The sequence below is a fragment of the Salvia hispanica genome, chromosome 4 (assembly GCF_023119035.1).
Source record: "Salvia hispanica cultivar TCC Black 2014 chromosome 4, UniMelb_Shisp_WGS_1.0, whole genome shotgun sequence".
Classification (NCBI taxonomy): Eukaryota; Viridiplantae; Streptophyta; class Magnoliopsida; order Lamiales; family Lamiaceae; genus Salvia; species Salvia hispanica.
This window is the reverse complement of record NC_062968.1, coordinates 11,723,621-11,740,763: the sequence shown is the minus strand read 5'-3', so window position 1 is coordinate 11,740,763 and position 17,143 is coordinate 11,723,621. Positions and strand designations below refer to the sequence as shown.

General features: G+C 37.3%; 3 protein-coding genes across 5 annotated transcripts; 2 read left to right on the top strand and 1 right to left on the bottom strand.

The window, feature by feature from the left end:
* The first annotated feature begins 455 nt into the window (after window positions 1–455).
* On the top strand, window positions 456–3,013 carry LOC125219653 (pentatricopeptide repeat-containing protein At3g50420). Of its 3 annotated transcripts, XM_048121687.1 has the most exons (3): window positions 456–1,891; window positions 1,984–2,063; window positions 2,257–3,013. In XM_048121687.1, exons 1-3 carry the CDS (start codon window positions 504–506, stop codon window positions 2,622–2,624), a joined length of 1,836 nt encoding a protein of 611 aa, XP_047977644.1. In that variant the 5' UTR covers window positions 456–503; the 3' UTR covers window positions 2,625–3,013. The 3 variants fall into 3 exon arrangements, with proteins under 3 accessions (XP_047977644.1, XP_047977643.1, XP_047977642.1); XM_048121686.1 differs by having other exon boundaries at window positions 456–950; window positions 1,035–3,013; XM_048121685.1 differs by having other exon boundaries at window positions 456–3,013.
* A 1,596-nt stretch (window positions 3,014–4,609) lies between these two features.
* LOC125223866 (cell division cycle-associated protein 7-like) lies at window positions 4,610–6,933 on the top strand. Its single transcript, XM_048127177.1, has 5 exons — window positions 4,610–4,911; window positions 4,983–5,210; window positions 5,541–5,624; window positions 5,908–6,037; window positions 6,129–6,933. The coding sequence occupies exons 1-5, from the start codon at window positions 4,634–4,636 to the stop codon at window positions 6,705–6,707; spliced, it is 1,299 nt and encodes a 432-aa protein (XP_047983134.1). The 5' UTR covers window positions 4,610–4,633; the 3' UTR covers window positions 6,708–6,933.
* Window positions 6,934–9,301: 2,368 nt separating this feature from the next.
* LOC125223875 (extra-large guanine nucleotide-binding protein 1-like) lies at window positions 9,302–16,600 on the bottom strand. Its single transcript, XM_048127188.1, has 8 exons — window positions 15,273–16,600; window positions 15,049–15,186; window positions 14,858–14,962; window positions 14,574–14,741; window positions 13,563–13,740; window positions 11,703–11,944; window positions 10,481–10,644; window positions 9,302–10,119 (listed from the first exon to the last, which is right to left on the bottom strand). Exons 1-8 carry the CDS (start codon window positions 16,404–16,406, stop codon window positions 9,537–9,539), a joined length of 2,712 nt encoding a protein of 903 aa, XP_047983145.1. The 5' UTR covers window positions 16,407–16,600; the 3' UTR covers window positions 9,302–9,536.
* Window positions 16,601–17,143: the final 543 nt, after the last annotated feature.

Below are 17,143 nucleotides of genomic sequence, written 5' to 3'. Positions count from 1 at the left end.
TAACTATTGATAACGAACGAATCTTACAACGTTTTCAATTAATGAGAACACGTAGAATTCAGTTGTCACCGCTTTAGAAGCTCTGACATGTTCTTTTTATTAAATACTCCCTCCGTCCCATAAAAATATAGGCAAGGGGTATAGCATAGGAATGAAGACAAAATTGGTAACGTAACAGAGAAGAGGAGAATGATAGTTAAAGTAGTATTAAGCGGATAGTGGGACCTACATTATTGAATTAATATAACTTTACAAAAATGGAATGCACATATTTTTGTGGAAGAACGGACGAAAATGGAAAATGCATATATTTTTATGGGACGGAGGGAGTATATTTTGCACTAGTTCGTATTAAATATATAATGAAGCTCAGCCCTTACGGCCAATTTTTTCTGCGTCCGCCCCTGAGTACAAATCACTGGAATATATACACCGAGAGAATTTTGAGGTCATCATGCACTCATTTTGCTATTCCTCATAGACAGGCAAAAATCAGACATTTTATGCCACCTTCACCACCGTACAAAGCTTCTTTCACAGCATCTCACCTCCTCCGGAAATGCGCCGCCACGACCTCCCTTCGCGAAGCCCGCCGCCTCCACGCCGTCCTTCTCACCACCACACTCCCACCAACAGAAACCCCTCTATTCATACACAACAACATCCTCTCAATGTACGCTCGCTGCGGCTCTCTGCTGGACTCCCACCTCCTGCTCGACAAAATGCCTCAGAGAAACATCGTGTCTTACAACGCCCTGATCGCCGCCTATTCTCGTCGCCCTCATCACGCCCATCTCGCGTTTTATCTGTTTGATCAATTGGCGCACGAGAGCCACGTGCCGAATGGGTCCACCGTCACGAGTCTTTTGCAGGCTTCGGCTGCACTTGGCGACCTGGTTGCTGGCTCTTCATTGCACGCTCATTGCGCGAAAACTGGATTATCGGACAATGTACGTGTTCAAACATCTTTGCTTGGGATGTATTTTAACTGTGGGGATGCTGACTGTGCTAAGAGAGTCTTCACTGGGATGAAGGATAAAGATGCAATCGCTTGGAACTCGGTTATATCGGGCTATGTGAAGAATGGGAAGATATTGGAAAGCCTTCACCTTTTGCGGACTATGTTAGAGGATGAGATTAAACCAAATTCATTCACATACTCATTGGCATTGAATGCTTGTGCCAAGTTGCAAGATTATGATAGTGGGAGACTTGTTCATGCTCATATTCTTTTATCTGGCACGTGCGTTGATCTACCTCTGCATAACTCACTTCTTGATATGTATTCTAGCTGTGGCAGCACATGTTCCGCCTTTGATGTCTTTCTGAGAATCGGGAGTCCTGATTTGGTGTCTTGGAACACGATGATTGGTGGATTTGCGGAAAATGGAGACGGTGAGAAGGCTATGGAGATGTTTATTCGTCTTAGGCAAGCATGTCATGTGAAACCCGATGAGTATACATTTGCCGCTATTATTGCTAGTACTTGTGGTTTCCCTGCTCGTGATTATGGAAGGCTGCTTCATGCTCAAGCTGAGAAGGCAGGGCTAATGAGTAGTGCATACGTTGGAAGCACACTGTTGTCCATGTATTTCAGCAATGGTGATCCAGTGTCTCCTCGAAAGATTTTCAGCTCTTTTGAACATAAAGATGCTGTTCTGTGGACTGACATGATCGCTGGGCACGTTAGGATAGGTGAGAGCGAGGGGGCGCTGAGTCTATTCCTTGAAATGTCAAAGGAAGGTTTAGGTTTAGACAGTTTCGTTCTAAGTAGTGTCTTGGCCGCTTGTGCTGACCTTGTGACTTTAAGGCAAGGGGAAATGGTGCATTCTCTGGTGTTGAAGACGGGAAATGATGCTGAAGTTTGGGTGCACAGCAGTCTGGTTGATATGTATGCCAAAAACGGGGAGCTCGGCTCTGCTGCATATGCGTTTTCTTGTCTGCGTAAGTGTGATTTGATGTGCTGGAACTCTATGCTTACAGGATGCGGTCACCATGGGAAGGCGAAGGAGGCCTTTCAAGTCTATTTCAAGATGTTGAAGCATGGGCTCAACCCGGATCAGGTCACATTCCTTTCTCTTCTCGCTGCTTGTAACCATTGTGGTTTGGTAGACAAATCTAGATTCTTCTGGAGGAATATGAAGGAGCATCATGTCAGAGCGGGGCCTAAGCACTATTCGTGCATCATCAGTTTGTTGAGTCGAGCCGGGCTGTGGGAGGAGGCGGAGGAGATGATTGTTGAATCTCCTTTTGCAGATGATTATTTGGAGTCGTGGAGAACTGTTTTGAGCTCGTGCATCAAGAACAGCGATCTGAGGGGAGGAATCCGTGCTGCGGAACAGATTTTGGAAACGAACGCAGAAGACAGTGCAGCGAGTGTACTGCTTGCTAAGCTGTATGCTGCAACAGGGAGGTGGGGTGATGTTGCGGAGACGAGGCAACATATGAAGAATTCTATGCTGGAAAAAGAACCTGGTTTGAGCTGGATTGAAGTTAGGAACAGTGTTCGTGTGTTCTCTTCAGGCGAGCAATCCCAGTTGCAACGCGGTGAAGTTGAGGCCGAGCTTGGTAATCTTCTGGGGAACATGCTGCCAACCGTAGCCGAGGACATAATACAAGGATGACACTCTTTCCTTTTTAGTCTGTCCCTAAAGAATATACACTTTCTAAATTTGGAAACTAAACCCGAGTCCTATATCACCTTGCACAATCAACCTGCGATTCTATGTGGGTTCGACTCTACTTGCCCTTTACACCTTACTACTGAGCGAGTGGGATATAAATTGTTTCTTGACCTGAAGTCACGCAACGACATTGCAAACTCAGAGCAATCTAACTGTCGAGACGACCAACATCAGTCGAGTCAATTAGATACTATATAAAACATAAATTTTGTGATAAGTGAATGACAATTTCAGGTTGTGATGAATCTGAGTATATATGCATCTAGCTTATATCATATTATTCAGATTTACGTTTAAGTGATTATATGTACTTGTAGCCATGAGATGTGCAGGTGATACAAGAATAGGATCAAATTCCATAAAGTTGCAAATAACAACAATGTATAAATTTGACACCAGGCTAACAAGTTTTGTACATCCGGCTGTTAATAACACAACGCATAATATCGATGAAGATTGACAACTAACAAAAAAAAAAAAGTACTCCCTCCGTCCACAAAAAATAGAACACAATTACTATTTTTGGTCGTTCATAAAAAATAGAGCACAATCATTTATGGAAAGATTCTCTCTTATTTTTCTCATTTTCTCTTACTTTTTTTTTTCTTTCTCTCTTATTTAATAATCACAAGATGTCTGACTACAACGTAAAATTTTAGGAGTTGTATTTTGGTTTGACCATTGGAAATTGATGGTTTTTTTTAGCTTAGGTCAGCGATATTATGTCCAGGTATTCTTTTGTCACGAGCAAGACACTTTAAGTCAAAATAAAAGTGTATAATCACGAGTATAGGTCAAAAGTGATCCTAAATATATGGTTGAAATATGTAGTTGGTCTAAAACATTCACTTTTATGAAAATTGGGTTCTAAACAAATGAAATTGTCGTCGGATTGATAACTTTTTTACGATTCCATAAAAAACTGACGGTCAATGTCTGATTAGTGTTAGATAGGACCCATAAATAATAAAGTAAAAGAGAATGAGAAAAATGTTTCTATAAATAAATATGAACCATTTATACGGGATTGACGAAAATGGAGTAATTGGAATTATGAAATTTTGTCATAGCCCAATATCATCCCGACCATAAGACTAAAATATAAAACACTAGTATTAAATAACAAAGTTTTAATTTTTCTGAATTATCTCTTTTGAGAAACAATATTTTGCTGATGATCAAAACCACTTGTATTCAATAAAAAAATTGTATTTAATTTTAATTATTCCTTCTATTCCATGTTAATTTTAATTTCAGTATAATTAAATTATTTATATTTTTGGTAAAAAGTAACTCTTTCTCTTCTACTTTATTCTCTCTTATTTTATTCACCGTCCACTTACACTAATCTCTTTACCAAAAGTAAGTGTCTCATCTAACAAAGAACAAATGGAGTATTAATCAACACTAGTATTTTGAGTATCCAATGATGTTATGAATTAATTATCCCAATAAAAAAGTACTCTCTCCGTCCCTGCTAAGATGATACATATCTTGGCCGGCACGAGATTTTTAGAGTTATTGTTTAAAGTGTTTAATTGGAGAGAGAAAATATGAGTATAAGTATTAAAATAGAGAGAGAAAGATGAAATATTTTAATATGAGTGAGAAAAATTAGTTTGGTGTATTAATTGGAGAGAGAAAGTTTCCAAAAAAGAAAATGGGACATTTTAGTTGAGACAAACTAAAAAGGAAAATGTGTCATCTTAAGTGGGACGGAGGGATTATATACTACTATTTGGTCAAAAAATTCGTCTTAAATAATGGGAAAAAACGCCCGTAAGTAAATTGGATCAATGGCGGCCCAATATATGAAAATTTAATATTCGGCCCAATATTAGGCAAAAGGGGAAAGGGGGTTTTATCGAGTGACGCGACGCTGAAATTTCCCTCGTCCCGATTAATATGACCGTTGCAAACTCCATTTCAAAAATCAATAGTAATTTGAAATGGTGGCTCTGGCAAATCCGGCGCCGGAAAACCTAGACATTCCCCAACAGGAACAGATGCAGCAGGAGGAAGATGATGAGCTTGGCTCCGAGATTTCCGATTATGAACTCTGCAGAGAGGAGCGAATCAGAGAGAATCGGGAGAGAATGCAGAAGCTCGGAATTTTCTCCCTTTCTCAGCAACTCAAACCCTCTCCCGTCAGATCCTATCGCAAAGCTCCGCGCCTTCACAATCCGCTGCCTCCCTCCCCTGCCGGCCCCACCCGCCGCTCTTCCAGGTAGTGAAATTGTATGTAGATGGTGAATTTTGGAATAAATAAGTATTGGTGATCTGATTTTTTTTCCATAGGCTGCAAAGCTCTACGCCAGTTACTTACTGCGAAATCGACATGGGGAAAAAGGAGAAATCAGTGAAGGAATGGAGAGAGGAGGGGTCGAGACCTGAAGTTTACACTGAGGAACATGACAAATTGCTGGGAAGCACTGAAATGAGCTGGACTCTTTTTGTTGATGGATATGGAAAAGATGGCAAGAGGATTTATGATCCCATCAATGGCAAAACTTGCCATCAATGCAGGTCGCCTCTTTATTCATTACTTTCTTTATCATAACTTTTTGACTACTGAGAAGATTTGTTGTTGTACTAGTTACTAGTATAATTCTCTGTTTTCAACTTGAAATTAGGGATCCACACTTTTGCTTCTCACACAACTTTTGGAAAGAAAAACAGTTTCGATTTATATTAGAGGTCCAAGATATACCTTGCATTAGTAGTTTTTATTTGAGAATTTATGGCGTCTTGCAACAAGATTGACTTGATGTGATGCGATGCGTATTTCTAATTTGGTGATGTGTATGATTGTTTTTGTGGTGTTTCTCATTGCTGAAAAGTGCCCCAAATGTGCAGGCAAAAGACTCTTGGTCAGCGTACACATTGCAGCAGCTGCAACATGGTCCAGGGACAGTTCTGTGGAGATTGCTTGTACATGAGGTATACCAATGCGTAAACATTGCTTTTCAAACCCAGCTGAATGCAGAATGTGTTGAGTGGATGGTGTATATCTTTTTTATCTATTGTATTCCATGGGGTTTAAACAGGTTAATCTTCTTCTTCCTATGTCATTAACCGGTAAAAAAACAAATCCGTCGTTATATGTCACTCTTTATAAGTTTTTACGTATAAATGCTTTCTACGTGTTGTGGCAGTGAAACCAGTCATATATAATTGTTCATTACAAGTATGGATTTTATCAAGAGCGACCGTTTTCTTGCAGGTATGGGGAAAATGTGATCGAGGCAAAAGCAAATCCTGACTGGATCTGCCCGGTTTGTCGTGGAATTTGTAACTGCAGTTTGTGCCGGCAAGGAAAAGGGTGGCCTCCTACCGGGATGTTGTACAAGAAGGTAAATGCACAAACTCAAGTCAACTTGTTTCCTATTATACATTTTCCACAAACAGCATTGAAAGCGGACGTTAAAGTTTTATCCTTTTCAGATTGCAAATCTTGGCTACAAGTCAGTGGCACACTATCTTGTCCAAACACGTCGTGCAGATACTGATAAAGAGAGCAATGCTGGCAGCAAGGTTCCAGTTTCTGCAAAGAGATCGCTGCCCTTTTCGGACATAGAGGTAACTGGTGAAGAAGGCGATCTTTTCAAACCTAGCGACAAATGTCCAAAACCTTTGCCAGATCCTGTTGATGCTGCTTTGGCAAAGGATCAAGTTGAACATCAATTGAAGCCCGAAGTTGAAGAAGATTCTGCTGGGTGTGACGACGATAAAGAAACTATACCTGTGGCTGGTACAGCATGCATAAATGCTACAGAGCCATTGAATGATGAGGCAATAGCTGAAGCTCTTGAAAGAGGATGTGATATCAAGTGCGTCGCTGGATCAGAAACGAGTCCAAAACCGACCAAGAAACGAGGGCGCTATGAACCAGCACCAGATAGTATTGGTGGGAGGTTGAGAATGAGGCGCAAAGAGCCGCAGTTGGGAGGTGCGATCCGTGCAGACACAACAGCAGATGTGGGAGGTATTGCTAGTAGATTGAGAAAGCGTCGCAGAGCGTAGTTACTGACATAACAACAACCTATTCATGGTTTTGGTTTTGAGGTGTCTGTTGTGATGTAGTTTAACTGACAACTACATTTGTCGTGAATGATGCATGCAATCTCTCACCATGTTTTGCCATTTTGCTTGTAATTTAACTTCCCTCCATCGAGGAAACATTCTGAGAAGCTAATTTTTGCTCGGTATGCACTCGCCAAAATGCATAGCTAATTAATGAAATATTTATATGAATAGCTGGAGAGAAGTAATACTAACTCTCAGCCCATATATCGCAGCTGGGCAGATAAAATCCCTCTCATTTTCTCTCTCCCTGCCTCGCTCCAGAAATGACAACAGATCACACATGTACTGTAGCATCAGCCCAACTCAGCATATTCTATGAAGATAAAAAAAAAAAAAAAAAAAAAAAAAAAAACGACATTCTAAGAAAATTATTAATAATCTTATCTACTAAATTTGCGTATGAAGGAAATAAATAGAAATTATGAAATAGGGAATCGAGATATCAAAAATCATTTTTATATCAAAACTAAGACTAAACTAAATTCATTACATTAGGATGACCAACTGCTTAAAAAATCAAAATCATGTGGCATATTTATATAATTTATTTTATGTAGAAAGGGTAAAAATCAAAATCAAAATCAATCCTTAATAATCTAAAAAAAAAACCCATAAAATTAAAAAATTTTATATACTTTTTTTATTTAAATTATTTTTCACATATCATAGTTTTAAGAAAATGATATTTATTGAATTAATTGAATAGAATTTGTATGAGAGGTAAAAAAGTAAACAAAATTGTCGAGTGAATAAAGTAAGAAAGAGAGAATAAAGTGAAATATGAAAAGAGTTGCTTTTGCTAAAAAAAAAGGAAATCAATCACTTATAGTGGGACAACCTAGAATGAAAAGTTAATCACTTATGGTGGAACGAAGGGGGTATCAAATCAAAGGTAATTTTACGAGGATTCTAACGAAATCTCAATTGAATATATTTCGACGAAAAAATTGCAAGAAATTGTAATTTGTATATTTTTATAACGACTTACAAATTAATGCTCCACATTGCATTGCTATGATGACCTAAAGTCAATGTACATATTGCTGAAAAAATTGTAATATAGTTTAAGTATATTTTCAAATTTGCAAAGAATTGTATGTGAATACTAAGTTCAATGTACATAATGCCGAAAAAATTATACTCCGTCCGTTTTCAAAAAATAGAAACTTTGGAAATGACACTGATTTTAATACAAAATTGGTAAAGTAAGAGAAAAGAGATTGAAAAAAATGTAAAGTAAGAGAAAGGATGAGAAAAAAAGTAGTGAAATAAGTGTTAGTTGATTGTGGGATCTATGTCCTAAAATAAAAAGTTTCTATTTTTATGTAATGGACCAAAACTGAAAGAATTTATATATTTAGGAAACGGAGAAAGTAATATTGTTTACATACGTTTCCAAACTTTCAAGCAGTTGTATGCAATGCTCTAAGTGGAGTATATGCAATGCCCAAAGTACAACGTATGTAATCCTCTAAGGGGCTTCTTGGTATGATGGAATGGAATGGTGGAATGAAATGTGATTCCTACTTCCATTCTATTCATTTGATTGGTGTGATGGAATGAATGAGTGAATGGATGAAAATGCAAAGGAAATCTAAGGAAATTGACATTTCATTCTTATCTTTATTCTATTCCAACCTTCATTCCATTCCATCATACCAACCAGGGCCTAAGTGTAGTGTAATGCCAATAAAATGTGTGTATTTTCAATCAGACTATTTACCTCTTGCTCTATTCATATGTAACTAAGCCAGACGAAAACCCTAGATCTCCATCGTCCATTTTTTATATAGGGTTTATATTTAGCCTTAATTTTAATATAAATTTAAGATTCATTTTAACCAATAAAATATGTGTATTAAATTTCGAGATTTTCATAGCTTGATCGACATAGTAAAAAATTTATTGAGATAGTCAGAAATTCAGAATCACAAATGTGACATGAGTAAATTGCGAGGTTATGAGTTGTGCCACTTAATTGCATAAATTCAAAGTAGGATGCGACAAAAGTTTGCTATGGAATGGTAATAAAATTGAAAGAAGAGTAAACAGTTTAAAGAAATGCATGCGAAGACACTAAAAAGATGAAATAAAAACTTAACACTAAACGAGATCTCTTACACATTTACTACTACACAAAACCCCCTCTTTATTTCATTTCCCTCTACAAAACTAAGGTATTAATCCGAGAGAAATGTTCTTAGTTCCGGAGACAGAGAGAAAATAGTTAAGTTTGCTGCGATTGTTGCACCTGATAACGAAATCGGCGACGACATCAAGATCAAGAAAACCAACAGTGATTTCTACATCATCAATGGCTGGTCCAGGTTCGTCAACAACAACAACATCCTCGAAATGAAGCTACTTAACTTCCACATCGTCGAAAATTCCACTCTCCACGTGCCATTTTCAGCCACAATTCCTGCCTGAAACTCGGTAAAATTTCTCTCTTTTTCAATGGCCAAGACCATCTCCAACCATATACCAGAAAAGAGTTTTGGTGTAAAAAACTTCTCCAACCACCACCTAGCTACTTTAATCATATGATGTTATTCTTTATCTTTAAAATAAGCATTCTTAGTAACTGAACAAACACATACGAGTAGCTTTCAGTTCTGGAATTTTACATTTATACTAACACTACCTATCAATCTATCATGAATTCACACAAATCACCTAAAAAATGAAAAAAGGAATCTGTAATCTCTATCAGAGTAGGATCAAAATCTAAATGTGAATTCTGTACACCAGGCACGGGAGATATTCTCAATGAGAAAACGAGCTTGCATCCGTGCTATAAATCGAATATTCACTCAGGCAACCATTTGGCCTCTCCTCGTCCCAGTTCAATACCTCTCTTGCATATTTCAGCGCTGCGTCTACACTCACAGGCTCCAGAGCCTTCACCCCCGATGCATACAGCTTTCTTCCTGTCAGGGACGCGTACAGCCTTTTGAACTTCACAGCAACATAGTGAAAACCCAACTGCCCCAGGGTTGGATGATTTGCGTTGTTGCTGTTGGAGCGGTTGCGACTGATCACCGGATGGAAATCATCAAACCACTCACATGTAGTCAGAGGAACTTGCTCGATCTTTTCCTCAAACAAGTCGAATTTGTTTAAGAGGAGAAGGAATTCCATCTGATCAAACGTTGGGTGAGTGACCATGTTCTCAAACAACTTTTTGCTCAACATCATCTTGTTCACTCTGTTTCCATCACCATCAAGAGCAAACTGATCATAGTCACTTAGAGAGACACAAAAAATAACGATCCGGACATCTTCAAGCATCTCCAGCCACTTGCAGTTTTCTCCAAAGCCTTTCGCCTGCATCCTGATCAGCTGATATCTGTGATCAATAAATAGAAACCGAGTCAATGAATGCACAAATCACAACTTCACACACATTATTTCACCTAATCCAATCAAGCAAGCAATAGAGAATGAGGCACAAAGTTGCTGGATCCTGCAGAGGCCTCAAGAAATTACACATAATTTTCTTCTCTCTGTATCCAATAAATAGAAACTTAAAAGGCCAAAGCATGGTGGACTTGAACCCAAGACCTTGACCTCATGCACCCACATAATTTTCTTTTTACATGTGTTCTTACCCATTTCAAAAAGAAACAAAATGACGTATTCAAAGATATTCTATAAACAATCAAAGCTAAGAAATTCTCAATGTTTAAGGTTCGGGGAGCAGAATTAACCTGAGCAGGGAATCATGCATATCCCCACTATCCATATCACCATCATATACTGGCTCAGGGAAAGAAAACTCAATGCAAGCCAGCCCATTGGACGAAGTAACATGTTCAGCATAAAGGATATCCAAATCAGATGGTTTGTAATCTGGTTTCACTATTTCAACAGCCTGGAAAAACAGTAAAGGATCAGGCAAACAGTCAATCGAGAGGAAAAAGTTCAAATGGAGGTACAGTTAGACACAAAATCATAGTTAATACACAAACGCAGCTTGTTACCTACTCCCTCCGTCCCTGAAAATTTGTCACCTATTTCCTTTTTCGTCCGTCCCTAAAAATTTGTCACCTTTCACTTTTACCATTTTTGGTAGTGGACCCTACATTCCACTAACTCATTCCCACTCACATTTTATTTTAAAACTAATATATAAAAGTAGGACCCACATGCCACCAACTTTTTCAACCCACTTTCTATTACATTTCTTAAACCCGTGCCGGGTCAAATGGTGCCAAATTTTAAGGGACGGAGGGAGTACTTCTTTATTGGCGAATATTTCATCTTATTTAAACTTAAAGAGTAAGATTTCTTTTCTAAGAGTGGCTATCAGTCAGGACTAGGCAAAACAAAATTCACTAACAACTGAAAGTACAATATTCAAACTCCTTCAGAATGTGAAAATTTGTTCTTCCCTTATAGCGGCCAACATGCTATTTACCATCTGAACATCACAACTATAAACACACTTTAATATTTTTTGGAACAAAAAAGTAGAGAAACCCTGAAGAATAATCATAGGTTTAGGCATGGTCCAATAAGTATAAAAAATTAAGGGTTCATGTTCTTCTAGATACCTTCCATGTCATAATAATCTTTATGCTTCTGTTTTTTATTCTTTTTAAGACATTAAAGTCAAAATGCCACCTAATCATCCCTTCCACATTCCACGGGGTAGTTTGAAGCTAGTTCTTTGTACTTGTGGAATACTGATATTTCAAGAAGGATCATAAAATTTGTAGAGCTTAAAATTCACTTTTCAGAAGTCAGAGTACTTGGATTTCTCATGTGAAGGTCTACGACTGTGATTAGACTATTAGTTCAGTACCCTTTACATGAACATCCATAAATAAACACAGCCATCAACATACAACTTTGTAGTTATTTTTTAATATTTATTTGGTGCCCAATTTACTAATGCAGATCAACATATATGGTGGTAAATAATCTTGCCTGCTCTAGGAAGTAACTTGAAACACTGGGGAGGCTTTCCAATTCATGTCTTCGTTTGTAAGTTGCCTGGAAAGCAGCACTACTACACAACTCCTGAACTAGTGGCGCATATTCCCGACTAGCAGCAGGGAATATTTCTTCCAGAGTTCCCGATGCATTGATTTTAAGTAGCCAATCTGAAAATGCCTTCAGTCGGGGACAAATTGAATAAGGAGTCTCTTCACCATTGGCATCATCATGTCCTGCCATAAACCCAAAGATAGGGGGAAAAGATTACATCTACATATAATTCATTAGTTGAGACCGAATACATGGAAATGAATCAGAAAAAACTTCAGAATCAGGTCACAAAGAAAGTTCTTTGTTATATATGATAATGAAGGTGCTCCTGGTTAGTGAATCTGGGAGACAATTTGATACAGATAAGGTTTACATGTGTAGGGGCAAATAAAAATTCAAGGCTATCACAGATTGAAGAGTGACAGCTAATCCTTGAGTAACCTTTTATTGAATATCTGCTAGATTAGTTTACTTTAGTTATGTTTGACTTGCTTTCTGTTAGTTGCAAGTCAGTATTTTTTGTTGGGAAAGATTCACTCCATAGGCTCATTGAGATATTCATTCCTGTTTGAATCGGATATGCTTGACTCTTCGAAAATATGTACTCCCTCCGTCCCAAGATATTAGACCCTTATTCCTTTTTGGGGTGTCCCAACATATTTGAGCCATTTCTATTTATGGTAAAAATTTATTTTACTACCAACTCCATTTACACCACTTAACAACATCTCCTAAATTCCTGTGCCCAAAAGAAAGGGCTCTAATATCTTGGGACGGAGGGAGTATCAGGCACCCCTTCCTGATAAATGTTTAATGTGTATTAACCGCCGAAAAAGGGTTTGATAATTATTTTTCATAAAATAATCGCGCATGTAGACGAATATAATGGGGAATCAAAGTTCTTGCCCTAGGTCATTGTGGTTAGAGAGGAATAGGAGAATCTTTGAGGATGAAAAAGGACTTTCATCCTCATATTTCTTGTAACTGCTCATTGATTCTCTAATAAATTTGTCTTAATGGAAACAAAAATTGGTGGAAACTGCATATATGGCTACTAAAATATTTAATTTTAGTTATTATATTTCAAAATATTAATTAGCTATGCTAATCTAAGAGTTACCATAATTTATTAAAGAGAAACCTGGGTTCATATCTGCAAATTTATTCATTTATAGGATTCAAGAAAAGGAAGAGTATATTGTGATATCAATTGTAACATATCAATTGGGAGATCCATCATGATATGTTACAATTGTCCATCATTATCTTGACTGATAATGATTAGGATGTGCTTTCATTTGTTTTCAATTTGCTTTCATTTGTTTCCTTGTTTAGTTTTGAGTCCTATTAATAGCTCTTCAAAGCTAGAATAAAGTATTTTAGGACATTATCAACCGTAGGCCTCCTCGGAGGATTGTCTTGGGCCTCTTCATTGGATTGTTCTTCTTTGATATTAATTCAGTTCTTATTTCATTATTTTTGTGTCAACTGCCTTTCACTCCATATCATATTGTCTCGTTGTTTTATGTTGGGAAATTTGAGTTAATGGTTTTTACAAAATAGGCATGGAGACGATACATTTTTGAATAGCTAGATTTTACAGCTTTAATATCTTTTTCTATTTCAACTACCAAGAAATTTGGAGAGCTTATAAGTTCTGGCACACAGACTCTAAGAGAGCAACAAAGGATACTTGTGCTTATTTAGTTTACATACAATAGAATCCCAAAATGCAACCAACCAATGATATTTTTACTTACATTTAACAAATGAGGAAACTGAATATCAGATAGAACATACCTGCAAGAGTTGTGCCACAAGACTGATTTTGCCTCAATTCATTCAAACTTTCTTCTTCAAATCGTTCACGGCCCTCAAGCAGTATCCCAATATAGCTATACACATGGCTCTGGATGATTAATTTAATGTGTTCCCGCTCATCCTCGGAAAAGGGTATGTCTTTATAAAGAATTCTAGCCTAATTCAACAAAAATAGACTTGTTAAGGATTTAAAATGTTAAATGTTAAATTATTTTTCATCCTAACATAAACTCATGCATCTAAATTTTCGGCAACACTGATACGGAAATCAATCATGACATAACATAAAATGAAGATTAAAAAGTCACTGATAATTAAATGCTGTCAGATCTTTTATTTCAACACCGTAATCAAGCAAAATTGTAATTCAAATACTTACTCCGTCCACGAAAAATAGTCTCATTTTGCCATTTTGAGATGTCCACAAAAATAGTCTCATTTCTAAGTATGGAAAGTTTCTCTTCATACTGTACCCACTTTTTCTCTCAATCTCTCTTTACTTACCTACTTTTTCTCCTCCTCTCTTACTTTACCAATTTCTCATTAAAACTTGTGCCGTCCACAAATGACACTATTTTTTGTGGACGGAGGGAGTAGCTACAAATTTTTCCGAAAAGGTGGCATTTTGTGCTAAGGACTAGATTGGGACAGAAAAGAAAACAAAGTTTTCGCATTTTTCTAAGAGTCGTTTTAGCCGAAAAGAAACATACATATACTGTGGGTAAACAGCCGATATAATGAGTCCATAATTCCAAAATAAACCCAAATAAAAGGTACCATAAACTAAAAATATTAAGACAAGGGCTTGCATCCATATGTTAAAGACTGGCATTCCCATTAGGTTTGTGAAAAGGTGAAGTTTATAAAACAAAGGAAACATGAAGAAAAGGTGACAGTACTAATACTAAATATAAATTCTGTTTACCCAACAATATGCTCAGAACTTCTGTTATAAAGTGGAATAAATACACGGAGAATCTTCAAAGCTACCTGTTTAAAAATGGTACTTGTTCCAGATCCACTATATCCAATCAGAAGAAGCTTCTTAATCACTCTCTGCTCGAGATAATCTGAGCTAGATATTTGTTCTCCGCAAGGATAAGATGATTTAGAGGGAACTGGGAGAGAAAGAACAGCACAAAGCAGCTTCGTTCCAGCCTGAATAGTAGCATTAATAAGGTGGGGGGGAAAGACGACGTATGAAGAAGAAAAAATGAGAAATGAATTCCCCGTAGGGCGAAATGAAATAAAAATTAGATTTAGCAGAACCAAACCTTGCCCCATATAAAGCCTTTTGTATTGTTCTGTCCCTCCTCTTGGTATGAACCATCTTCATTCACCCAAAAATGTGGATTTCCAGCACATTGAACTCCTGCTAACTATATAAAATACAAAGAAAAGTATTATTAAAAACTGTTGAAAGAGGGGTTTCCAAATATGCACGTATGAGCAATTAAATGCCAACCTTTAACATGCGCAATTCCACTTTGGTGATCTCACGACCATTTATGTAAACTTGAGTGTTCCCTTTGCTAGCGTCTGCTTTAATAGGACCCCCAACATTGAGATGGGGACTAATAATTTGTAAGGGCTTCTGCCCTTCCTGCAATATTCAAAATAATACCAGCCTAATGAGCAATGGCTGAAAATGAAGTTACTAAATTAAGCTTATCACAATTTACAGCTCACCTTTCCCCAAAGACCTGATACTTTGTCATACCAATAGTTTCCCGGCTTGAGCTTCTTCGGTGGATTAGGACAGCTCTGGAGCATGACAAGCTCATCATGATATAGAGGCACACCATTTACACAGATATACTCAGGCGGCAACTGATTCACCTCACAAAATTTCTCAGCTTTCATCACCTGCTTAACCTCCAGATCATTAAGCAATCGCTTGAGCATTCTCGAGCATTTTCCCAAAGAGGCACGCTTCGATTCACTAATGGGGTAGCCAATGCAAGTCACACACTTCCTACCCTCAGGCATCGACCCCATTGCTCTAAGCACACAATTACTACAATACTTAGCATCACAAACCATGCACACCTCCTTCTCCGTGAACCGGCTTCCTTTCATGCACCGATAGCACGCTCCTTTCCTGACCTTTCCCGCAGGCTCTTTCTTCATTTCGACCACCTCAGGCTTAGAACGCCTGTAGTCCTCGTTAACATTCTCATCGTCCGACTCAATATCACAAAACGTCACCAGTGACGCTCGCCTCCCATCACCACCACCACCACCACCAGAATCTTGATTCCCAACCCTCGAGGAAAGACAACCAACGCTCAAACCCGACTCATTCGACTCCCAGTCCGTTCTGTTCGACTCGTTGAAATCTAAGCTCTCCTTGCAAGCATTCGAAGACTCTAACTCTGAGCTCCCAACCCCACCAACAAACTCATCAACTCCACTCAACACATCATCACGATTGCAACACTCGAAATCACTACTCAATTCACCAGATATGTCATTAACTTTAGGATTTTCAGTTTCAATTTCACTTTGTGGCGATGCATTATTAGGAGAAACGCTAGCATCAGTGTCTTTATTGTAAGAACCCTCACTCACCTCATGATTCAAAACAATCACCGAAGTCGGCGAAACGGAGCTCAATTTCAAATCCTTGGTTAGCTTCATGCCGATAGGGTGCACCACCGGCAGAGACAAGCTGCCGGAAAAGGGGAGCGGGGAGACGACGGAGGCCACCGGAATCCGATCCACATTGATAGGCACGGCACGCGGCAGCTCACGGGTGATCGGAGGGCCGAGATATTCCATCGCGAAGGAATATTCCACCGCATCTTCCACAACAGTCGCCATAGATTCTTTCCCCTGAAATCGAGCCCTTCTTTTTTCCTTTCAGAACCCACTTCGCATAGGTGCGAAATATCACTGAAAAACACAATCTTGAACAAAATAAACGCGAGATTTTTTAGTAAATAATCAAAAATTGGGTTGTGTTGTGAGGAAAGGTGGGAAGACAGCAAGTTGTAATCTCAGCCAAGAAAAGACTGTTTTATAATTTCTGTTTAAATTCGTAAGGAACAATGAGGTAAAGTGCAGGAAAAAAATACAAAGGTAATGTTTGGTATGTTTATTATTATTATTATTATTATTATTATTATTATTATTATTATTATTATTATTATTACTTACTATTTTTAAAAATAATTTAAAATTATAAATTATATTTAATTTCACTATAATAAATAACTATAATTAAAATTATCATTATAATAATTCATCATATTACTTACTACTATAATTATATAATATAAATTGTATAATGAATAATAATTATTATATTTTATAAATTAATAATTAATCAAAAAAGTCATAATGCAATTTTAATTTATAAAATTTATTCAATTATAATATATGTAAATATTATAATTATTATATTTATTATTATAATAAATGAGTATAATACTCCATGTAACTATAATTATAATTATATTATTATATATTATGATGGATAATCCATATTTAAATTTATCCATCATAATGATAAATATAATAATATAATTGTTAATATTTATAACTAATAGTTTATTAAA